We start from the raw sequence: 11,315 nt of genomic DNA, 5'->3' as shown, positions 1-11,315 counted from the left end.
CCTTTCTTGTGAGCCAAAATCTTTTAGGTCTAGATGGCTCCTACAGAGTTAGCAAGGAAATGGGATGATAATGAGTAGCAAAAACTCTTCTGTTCCTCCTTACACAAAACTCCTGATGTTTCTGTTTTGTTTTGTTCTGTTCTGTTCGGTACGTTAATTAAGCCTGTTATTTTGGTATCTGTCTTGTGAAAGATGCAACATTATTGCCAGTAGAAACTATCCACTCTTTGTATATTCTGAGTGGACCAGCAATGGACCATGCAGCCCAACAATCCAGCAGCCAGCAACTGCTTTTCTCTGAATTCACTGGGCTGCAACTGAACTCTTAAGCAACATTTAACTGGAGACTAAACTGAAGTTGAATCCTAATTATTCATCTTTCAAACTAGAAAATTATAAACAAAGAGAAAAGAAAGATGCAATTCAGAAAATATTTTATTGAGTACAATACCATTTCATAGTAGGCTTTCATCAAAGGTCTACTTTATGAAACAAACACCAACAACCTCTCTGAGGTTGAATACAGCTTGGGCAAGTGCACAAGTAGTGGGATAGAGGGAAAGCATCTGCAAATTTTCATGCAAGCAGCATAATATGGGATACTTGCACCCAGAGGGTACCTTGTCATAGTGCCCAAGTTTGAACCATCTCACTGGGAAAAATTAACTTATCTACATTTATTTAAATTTTATGAAGGATTGAAACAATCAGTAACAAGTTTAAATGTACAGGGTATTGTCACTGAATGTTCAAAGGGTATGTTTCAGATCATAACATGAAAATTAGGAGCTCATAATGAAAGTACTATAGTAAGCCTTCTGTGGAAACAGGATTAACTCTAATGCTAGAAATTGATGTCTAATGGAACATCAGAACTAACATAGATAGGAAAAGCAGTAACTTTTACCAGTGTACTAGCATCTAACTTCCATTTTTAACAGATGGAAGACCATAAAAGTTCCTGGAATTTGGTTTAATTCCATGGTACCCGAGGCTGGATCCAAAGCTTGGCTTTACATTTCCTGGAAAGAGATTAATTGAATAGTAGCCCATGGGCACTTCTAAGTTACATGAAGCAGCTGTTCACCTCATTGAAAAGTGTTCAATACAGTAAAAATGTGTTAATATTTATAAGAATGAAGCTGCTGCTTACTAGAATGTAGACCAGCTAATTTTTCTATGTAACCATTGGTTTTCAATAATGGGAAAGAATGTGTGCCATAAAATTTAGGAACAGCAGTTAGCAGCCTTTAAAATGTCCCCATATTGCTTATATTCTTCTCTCAAACCTCTCTTTCATAATGAAGGATATATACATTCATAGACTGTAGAAAGTTTTTACATTAATCAATTTCTGCACTTAACTCCGATTTCATGAGCTGCTCCCCACAGAATCTTTAAAAATTTGCCGTGAAACTAGTAGGGTTCTGCCAAAGAATTTGAGCAGCAGTTACTACCGCTGGAAGGTTACTACATAGGAAGGTAAGTACAGATGTTAACGTGCTTTATGACACAGTTTTCCACTGTCCTTTAGGTGTGCATGTCCCAACACTTATAAATACCACATTATCAAGAAAAAATTTCATAAAGCAGGATAGAACAATTTTCAAATTACAAGAATATTTTCAGATAAAAAGAAATTATTAGACCACAATTTAGAGTAATAAAAGTGGAAATGGAAAGTTTAGCATATTCATTAGCAACTAGAGGATAAAGTTCAGAAAGACTGAAGTATTCAAATAATTCTGAAGGGTTTTGTTGAAATGAATTTCTTATTTATTAAAAAGACAACACATTCTCAAGAGAGTATCTTCTGCAATGAAATAATTTACTTTCTTCATATAGACACATCATACACAATGTTAACAACCATGAAAAACAATACAAAATGCTTTCAAATTTAACAAGTAGAAAAATATAACTAGTATATATGGCAATTGTGAATCTAATACTGTACAGAAGTATTTATGAATTTTTACAAATAAATTATAGCTTAAATGCCCTTTTTAAAGTTCTAAAGTTTCTAAATTTACACCAGAACATAGGTTCTCACGTTTACCACTAACTTGCCACAAATGAGTGCCAGTCAAATGTTCTGCCAACAAGCTCAAAAAATTTCTTGTTAGGCTCATAGAAATACTCATGCAGTTTCTCAAGTAACCGAATATCTACTTGTGGGTGAGCTCGTCCTTTAGACTCATGTAAACAACGCTCCCTACCACTGTCCCTTAGGCAATAAAAGCCTTTAGTTTTATTGAAATAAAAGTTCGAAGCATTTATCTGTGGTGATAATTTCAAAAATCTCTCTACCTTCTCTATTTCTGGAAAGGGATCTTTGATTAGTTTATCCCCATCTACAATGTGGATATGATCAAGGGGAAAATACTTCAACCAGTTCTGCATGTGAACGTAGTATAAGCTTCTGTTTATTGCCTTGTAGTCCACATTGAGTTCACCATCTTTAATCAGGAATTGTTCGATGGAGGGATACGGCTTGTGCTTTTGCATGTGGTTATAGAACACTTGGGTGTAATCTGACAGTACTCTCTCACTTGGGTCTCTTAAAATAAGGAGTAGTCTCATAGATTGGTTCATGTTATAAACTCTTTCAGGCACTTCAGGTGATGTGAAATACGCGGGAGTTTTTTCCACGGTGATCTGATGGGGATGAGAGAATGGCATTTGATTAATATACCACTGCAATCCATTTCTATAGTGATCTTCCCAGTCAAAGAAGTGGACTTCACTTTCTGCTGCTGCAATATCAGGATGAAGACTCAGCATCTCCAACAAAGCTCTTGTTCCACCTTTCCTCACTCCAATAATGATAGTTTGTGGCAGCTGCCGGCATGATCCATTAGAGTGAATGTTTTCCTTGAAGTCATTTTTCTGGGATGTTTTCTTTAAAAGCTCTCTCTGAGTAGACTGAGCAGAAGTCTCAGCCTTTGAATTTATAACCGGTCTGGAAGGCACTATCTGAGGTTGAACAATGAGCAGCACAGCTCCCAGCAGAAAAGCTGCCATGACAGAACTTCTTTAGTCTGGTTTCACTCAAGCAGGTAATGGGGCATGGAGTGGTTTCTACTGAGAACAACCTTTAAAAGTTGTTTTTGTTTTGCTGAGTGGATGCGTATTTCTCAGACAGAAACTTTTCTGAGAGAAAGAAAGAAAAAAAGAAAATAAGACAGGCACATTATTTTATACTCAGCTATATTAGTACTAAAGCCACACTGCGAGTATCTTTTGATTTTCAAAACTGAACCAACTTCTTTAGATTTCTGAACTCTAGCCTCATAAATCATCGGAGAGAATTAAATTCTTAAAGACAGCCACATACAATAATGCTATGAAAAACTGACTGCAAGTCACCAGGAGACATGAATATTCTCAATCTCTTTCTAAGACCCAAGATTTAGGGTTTTATTATTTTTAAATTTGATTTCAGTGGAGTTGAAGTGGTGCATTTTTTTGTTTGTTTTTAAATGTGCAATAGGTCTACTTTAGAAACAAAACAAAGGGCTTGAACAAGGAAGCTTCCTCATAGAAGGTCATGCAGTCTCCTAAGGGAACTAGGTCATCTGTAAGGCTCCTTCCAATCCAAGCCATTCTATGAATTTATGTTATGACAGTAACCTAAAAGTAAAGTCTCCAGAGAAAAAGGCTCATGTGATATGAAGAGAAATGTGAGAAGGCCACATTCTAACAGAAAGAAGTTAGGAAGGGCTCTGAGTGAAACTGTAGACTATAGCAAGGCTGCACCAATGAAATACTAAAAGCTGTGGTCCCAGACAAAATATTCATGGACAAAATAGGCAATGAATATTGCTGAAGATAATTTCCAGAGTCAGGCAGCCAGTCTGATGTAAACAACTAACTTTATCCTTTATTTATTTATTAAAGTAAAGAGATCTTTAAGGTAAAGGTCGGGATTTTAAATGCAGTGCTTGAAGTGAAATTAAAATGAATTCACACATAACAGATCTGTTGGATGGTCATGTTATGAGCTGGCTGTGTATAACAGCTCTAGATTTGGAAGCTTTTGTAAGTCCTATAAGCTCAGTGGAGGGCTGGTGCTATTGTATTATAAGTGTTGTGGTATTGTCTAACTCCATTTAGAAGTGGAAGCCATGATGGCAGAGCATCTGACTGCTCTGCCTTACTGTGCTACTGTAATTACGAATTTAAGCTCAGAACAATGCATACTGTACTAACTAATGAGGGCTGAAATAAATTACATATGAACAACCTGAGGAACAGCAAGGACTAGGTTTTGGAAATTCTCCAGAGAATCTGAAAAGAAGCTAATGACTTTTCCACAATAAGCTAAGTCCCAGTGTGACAGGGACTAATGACGTGTTTCCAAGTCATCTAGAAAGTTGTTTGATAGCTTTGCATTTACAGAGGTCATGACTCCATCCTGAATGGAGCAGACTGGCTTCCTTATGCTTGCTACTGATTATTACTTTCCTGCTTTCCCTTTTCTAATCACTTGTAAAGAGCTACAAGGCAGTGGTATTGTTAGGAAGCAGAAATCAAGGCTGGGAGAAGAGGGAAGCAGCGTGCCTCGATGAATCTGTAGTCAAAGGAACTGTACTTCTCTGGGTGCCTGTGGGCTGTGAGCTCATGGCCACGTCCTGTCTTGGACACAAAGTTGTGCCCTATGCTGTTCTGCGATGTCTGATCGTGAGAAAAGTTGGCAGAGAAATTTGTTGTTCTTCCATTTTTTGTCTCTGTTATGATTTTTATGTGGTTGAGAGAACTCCATTTCTGCTGTCATTTAACGGCTCTTTCCCTGTCCTCACCATTCTCAGCTAAATTTCCTTCAATTTCAAAAAGAAATAATCCCAGTTATTAGCCCCTCACTAAAGTTGTCATGCGGGGAGGGGGTAGAGGATGTGGTGGTTGTGGATTGGACAGCAAATAATTCAGTATTGGTAAATACATGGCTGATGTCCTCACTAAATATTTTACCCTCATATTTCATAGTAATCTGAACAAATGGCCTAATTAGATCAGTGCCCGATGGGCAGCTGACAACATAAGAGCTACAAAACATCAACTCTTGAATTTTAAGGTCACAGATTAAAGGAATAGCCACTTACTGTAGAGCATATTTTAAGAGTTACAAGTTCCATAAATAGAAAGCCTGAGTCGTTGTCCTAACACCTTACTGGAAAGGCATAATAGGATTCCGGGGAACAGGTTGAATTAATGTTGAAAGGAGTTAAAACCTAATGGTAGGAGCCCTTATTTGTATAGCAGTCAATTTGAAATATGTTCTGCTTTCAGCTGAGTTGTGTGATAAGCACTATTTCTCTCGAAAGATTAACTTACAGTTAACTACTAATCTCAAATATTAATAAGAAAACACAGTGATCTTAGCAATGTTATTTTATTTGGGATTATTGTTTTTAAATTCATTGGGATTGTTTTTAAGTTCATAGTTTGCATAGTACTCCACCACCAATTCCATGTTATTCAAGATTTTCTATGGCTGAGTACAGCATAGGAAAGTTCTAGGAAAAGAAAGGTCCAGTTAAAAGTGCCTCTTAACTCTACTTTTGTTTCAACTGTCATTGCTCTTCACTTATGAGATATTACAGGCATGGTATCAAGGGACACATTGCAAGTATTCCCCTGAGCCTCAGTCTTCCTGCTCTTACCTGAAATACCTAGGGGGAGGGATGGATATTATTTTTTAAATAAACGAAACACTGCTTTCAGTTGCTACATGATACTCAGAAGAACATAGAGTGTCCTATAATTCAGCCATATAGAGCTTGATTTCTTTTTTCCTCCACAACTGTTTGTTCAGGCGCAGATGCATCAAATGTTCCACAGTGTGAACACAGTAAATGCTATGAATTCTGTTCCACTCCTGGAATACTCCCACAGAATCCATAGCATTTACTGTCCTTATCCAATGAACCATGTCAGTAATTATGCCATCCCAAATATATAAGCTACTGTTGTTTCACTTGCAAGGAATAAAGCTTTGTCTGCTTTCTCCTTCTGGACTCCTTTGTTTCTTTCAAACACTACGGGTTTGAGATCTGAACCAGTTATTGCGTTGTGTTAGACTAATGCAAAACACAATGGACATCCTCTAAATTCAGCACAAAACATATGTTGTGTGGGCTAAGCGGTGTCCAGGAATAAAACTGCATGTAAATTGGTTGTCATTCAGCCTTCTTCTTTCTGCCCTCTTCAATGCTTTGAACAGATCTGCAATTTGGTGGCTAGAATTACTGCAGTTTATATAAAATGATGCAAACGTGTATTCCACAGCTTTATAATTTGTGGGTCTGAAAAACTGTTTCAACAATAATAAGCATGCACTGAAGATTTTATAGCAGCCACTCTGCCAAATTACTTTTCTGCTTTAAGAATTCTCTTCACTGCCTCCACAAGTCATGCAGAGCATACATGACTGCACTCGGTGACTTTGTAGTTCAGATTAATACAAAAATTTAACTGACAGTCATTACCATTGCATTTGCTACAAGTAAACGAGCAAGTTGGTAAAAGAAACAGTTTATGTTAAATGACGCTTTGAAGATTATTCCAAGACTATTCAAGAAGTCTAATTGCTTTTTCTTAAGCTTTTCTTCAGCTTTCTCCAATTGATTAGTAAAATGTGCCATACTATTTATTCAACAAGATTTGGTGTGGACAGTGCCAATCAGATCAGCTTTCATGATTAAAACCTCTTCCAAAAGTAATAGTAATTTGGAAATAAATGGAACCTTTCCTCACTAAACACAATGAAGGGTGCAGCTGTCGTATTTCAATGACTTTTAAGCATATTACAGTACTCTTTGAAATTTATGTAGCTTTTTTATGACTTCTGATTATCTCTTAACACATTACTATGGTATTTTAATGCCTCAGTATGTTTATCTTCTCCCAATAAGATGCCATAAACTACCTAAATTATATATAACACTTAGTTTTATTAGCTTTAACAAAATAAGATTGATAACTTCATTTTGCCTGAGGGTGGTGTGGGGGTGCATTCAGAGCTGAACTTTCCAAAGAACATCAAGTTGGCTGCTGGAGCAGGTGGGAAGGAACATAAGGACTGTTTGTAGGGCAGCTCTAAGTGGGATATACAGGCTGCTGGCAACCTGACAGCAGATACTTCACAAAACAAACAAACAATCAACGCACCAAGAGGTGTAGCAGAGCTAATGGACACATCTGCTGCCAGGACAGTGACTGGGAAAAAGATGACTGCATGAACTCTTCCATGCACATGGAGATGTCTTCAACTTCATTATACAGAAACTGCAGTTTTATGTTTTCCCCAGGTGTTGAGAAAAACCACGTTAAAGTTTCAGGCATCCTCACTTGCTCTTTGCAGAGCTGAAGCCCTTCACTGGAAGGATCTTCACATACATCTGCAAAAACCCAGGCTGGTCCAATTGAGAACTACAGATCAGTTGCTGAGATTCGTCTCTAGAGGGAGATCAGAGCTGAGAATTGGAGGGGGACATTCTGCTCTTCAAGGAATTCTCAGTATTGCAGATGGGATAGAACCCCAGGACAGCTCGTGGGTTGCATCTCCCTTTGCCCTAGAACTGCAAGTCTGGGCACTCAGAAGTCAGATTGATGTCACCGGTTAAAACTAGCTGTGCTCACAGATCTACTACGTGGACTTCTGTTGGGAGAAAAATCCATAGTTGAGCTAACCCTACAAACACCTTTCTGTACTGATGAAAAGCCAGTGCTCTGAACATTTGTATTCAGAGATGCATTTTAAGAAAACTGAACTAGATCAATTCCAGTGTACTTGAAACTCATCAGGTCATTGAAATGAACAGTGTATATTCAACCCCTCTAAGAGGAGATGTTGTCTGTCATAAGATACATTCCTCAGCTGTTTGTATGAGCTCTTTCAAGTGGCGTTTTGTATCCGATTAGGACCAAACATGCAGCTATCACTTACAGATCAGTTAAGAGTTTTTCCTGAACAGAAAAGGAGTATATATATATATTTTTTCCATCTGATCTAGTTTATAAAGCATCTCATTTTCTTCAAAATATACCCTGGAAATATACTATTTTGCTGTTTTTAACTGTTAAATGGCCTCCCAATGTCCCAATGTCCCAATGTGCTTCCCACACCTATCCCACATACTGTTTATAAATTGCATTTTAAAAAAGTTTAAAGCAACATGTGCCAGTGAAATGCATAAACTCTAGTGTCCACTAATTAACTGCAGGCAATTGCCTACTTTACTGAGTGTTACAGAAACAACCGTATTACATTAACCAGAACTACATACAACCAAAGCCATAAACCTCTAGGGGCATAAACTATTGATCACCTTATTATATATTAAAAATAGCTATCTGTGTATTAAGAGGGGAGGTGAAAAGGTAAGAAACTGTATTAATCTGTATTACAGTGCTTCAGTGATATTGCCCATCTATTCCTTAGACTACATTCCATGAGTTATATTAAAATATACTGTACAATGAGTAGAGATTAAACCATGGGTTTCACTTTTATAGTCAGCATGTTAAGAAATCTAATCATCATTTCAGTGCAGTTAGGGAGATATATTACCTATATGTGCCAAGACTCTGGAAGTATTTCTTAACAAGTCCCTAAATTTCGGTTAGGGGAACTTAGCAAGCTGAGCAAGGTTGACTTGATAGGAAGTATTTTTGGCTGAGATCTGCTCCATGTCTGCACCTGCTGTGATAAATACAGTTTATACAAATTAGCTAGGTCACCAGTTCGTCCCTTTTAAAGAAGGAGTTCAGCTCCAGTGTGAGCAATAAAGTAGGAAATTTATAATAGACTGTGGTTATATATATCGCTGTACTCTTTTTCTTAAGGTCAGAAGGGACCATTGCAATGTTTTATGCCAGGAGATCATAAAAATTTTTTAGAAGAGAGAATACCGTACATTCCAAAGAATCTCATGCAGGTAAAAGGAAAATAGGACATCACAGCAGAATAAAAATAAACCTGAAAAAGCTCGGAATGCACAGAATTTTTTGTACTGAATACTAATATGGAATCTCCTTACCATCTTCTTCTAGCAATTGCTTAGCACCTTGCAGGATTTTTTTCCCATAAAGAGAGGGAAACATGCTGTATCACTGCCTTCCTTGTACCCCCAGAAGCCCAAACATTCCATTCAAAATGCAGAAGTTCCCTCAGTTCCCCTCAAAAACGGGTCATGACCTAATGAGGAAGCAGAAGTGCATCGCACAGAGTTGCTTTCTAATTCACCAAACCTTTCCCCAGGAAAACAATCTGTGTGAAAGGCAGCTCTGTCCGTCCTGCCCCCCTTCCGTACAAAGGCTCACCTTAACAGAATGTACTGCAAGAGGAACACAGCGCGTGAGGCAATCCCATTTCCACTACCTCTGCTAAGCAACACTTTCCTACCACTTTACCAACATGGGCCCTGTCTCAAACACCAGCAAGATACTGAAAGTGACAATAGAAACAAAACAAAAAATAAAATAAAAATAAAAATTAAAAAAAAGGTAAGTAACCCTTTAAGTAATATTTCACATTATACTCAAAGCTGATTTCTGTCTGCCTCCTTCCTGGTACTCAACTTCAGAATAATACTGGAGCAGAGCAGTGGTGAGGTCGTGCCTGTATTAGACTTAACTAACCCAATCCCTTTACCAAGCAGAGCATTGCGTGGTGACCTGGAGGGAACCTTCCTGCTCAGGAGTGGGAAGCGAGGTGACCCAGCTGAAGCTTCCATCCTGGGCTGCCCAGGGATATTTGCAGCTTTCTCGCTCTCTAATTATTAAAACTTCTCAGGGAAATGCATCCATCTGGAGCTGCAGTAGCTTCTTGGCTCTGGGTGGCATTTCTGGGGGTGGGGAGGGAGAAATCCCAGGCTGGTCAATAGGCTAAAAACAATTCTGGCTGCCTCTTTCATGCACATATTCTTATGGATTAGAAAGCAGTTTTTTATGCACTCTGATTTTGTGTGATGTCGTGCATTTTTACGGTTAATTCAGAATACCCAAGGTAGCATCCTTGCAAGGAGTGGGCATGGATGAGAACGTGGCAATTCTGGGGTTGGAATTCACTCTGTTAAATCAGTGCCTCTCCACTGCAGCAGCTGGCTTGGCTTCAGATGTATAATCTTGGTACTGACCTACTGCAGGCACTCATTTGACAGTGTACTATCAAAAAAACTGCATTTTCCAAAAAGGGAAAGGGGAAAAAAAAAAAAGAAAAAGGTGTGTGCTGAAAGGCTGGATGTGTGAGAGTGCTACAGCAGATGCTAGTAGCTGCACTGTTACTGAAGGTGCTCATTTCTGAGCAGGGTGGGAAATGCACTTGTTCAGGAGTGCAAAAAATGCTGGCAGATATATATCTGCGTACACAGATATGAATAAATAAAATATAGTAATATTTTATCGTTTGCACATGGAGTTTGAAAGCCAGACAATTTATGGGCATATACTGAACAGAACCTGTTCTACTAAGCATGCCTCTCGCCACACACTGCAGAGGCTCGCCGTGAGAGCAGGCAGTGAAGGGGTCTCCCATGCCAGAAGGATGTCCCTGCAGGTGCCCCATCCCCACACCACTCAAGAATGGTATTCAGGGGACTTCCCAGATATTTTTGCTCCCCCAAAGAGGTACAGTCTTGGAACAGCAAAAGCCCTCAACTTACTGCACAAACAGAGAGGACAGCCCTCTACATTACCTCCCAGCCAACAAAGCTGGTGCAATTGCTTGTATCTAGCTGGGTGCTTTTCCCTTATCAAGGACTGAAAGACAAGAGCAGACCAAGACTACCACCGCAGCCTCCCAGCATCTTTTCATCCCCCAAAATTTGAACCTCTCTCATCCTTAGCTCTGGAACACGCTGAAACCAGCAGTGCCCCATGCCTGCGCTGTTCAATTCCGGGCAGCTCACCTATGACAGGCAAAACAGAAGTGAGCTCTAGTGAAGGTTTTGCCCCGAGCCCACCCCGCCCTCCTGCTGGGTGCGCTGCACCTGCCCGATTCCAGCGCCTGCCGTGGGAACGGAGTAGAGATGCTGAGCGGAGCAACGCCAGCTGCCCTGCCGCCAGGTAGGAGCCCTGCGCTCCGCCACGCCGCTCCCACGCCCGGTACTCCGCCTGCCGTGTCTCTGTCGCTCCGACACATCACCTACCGGGAGCAAAGAAAACAGACTGCCCAGGGGACAGATCGGGACAGACCTGCTGGCCGCATACCCCATTTTCTCCCCACTCTTTCTCCCCTCGTTCCACGACAGCGATGCCTCCCGGAGGCCGTCTCAGCGAGCGGGGTTCCGCGCTCGCCCGCACCCCAAACCTTC

At 39.7% G+C, this 11,315-nt stretch overlaps 1 protein-coding gene across 2 annotated transcripts; it reads right to left on the bottom strand.

Annotated features, from left to right (window-relative positions):
- Nucleotides 1–407: 407 nt before the first annotated feature.
- HS3ST1 (heparan sulfate-glucosamine 3-sulfotransferase 1) lies at nt 408–11,280 on the bottom strand. 2 transcript variants are annotated; one of them, XM_010710418.3, is made up of 2 exons: nt 10,911–11,280; nt 408–3,153 (listed from the first exon to the last, which is right to left on the bottom strand). In XM_010710418.3, the coding sequence occupies exon 2, from the start codon at nt 3,022–3,024 to the stop codon at nt 2,062–2,064; it is 963 nt and encodes a 320-aa protein (XP_010708720.1). In that variant the 5' UTR covers nt 3,025–3,153; nt 10,911–11,280; the 3' UTR covers nt 408–2,061. The 2 variants fall into 2 exon arrangements, with proteins under 2 accessions (XP_010708720.1, XP_010708719.1); XM_010710417.3 differs by lacking the exon at nt 10,911–11,280 and adding an exon at nt 8,573–9,473.
- Between the last annotated feature and the right edge of the window lie 35 nt (nt 11,281–11,315).

Source organism: Meleagris gallopavo, chromosome 4 (genome assembly GCF_000146605.3).
Source record: "Meleagris gallopavo isolate NT-WF06-2002-E0010 breed Aviagen turkey brand Nicholas breeding stock chromosome 4, Turkey_5.1, whole genome shotgun sequence".
Lineage (NCBI taxonomy): Eukaryota > Metazoa > Chordata > Aves > Galliformes > Phasianidae > Meleagris > Meleagris gallopavo.
This window is presented reverse-complemented; position numbering and strand designations above follow the sequence as displayed.

Excerpts from the sequence above, each read along its gene's own strand:
- HS3ST1 (XM_010710418.3), bottom strand. The coding sequence starts at position 3,024 with ATGGCAGCTTTTCTGCTGGGAGCTGTGCTGCTCATTGTTCAACCTCAG.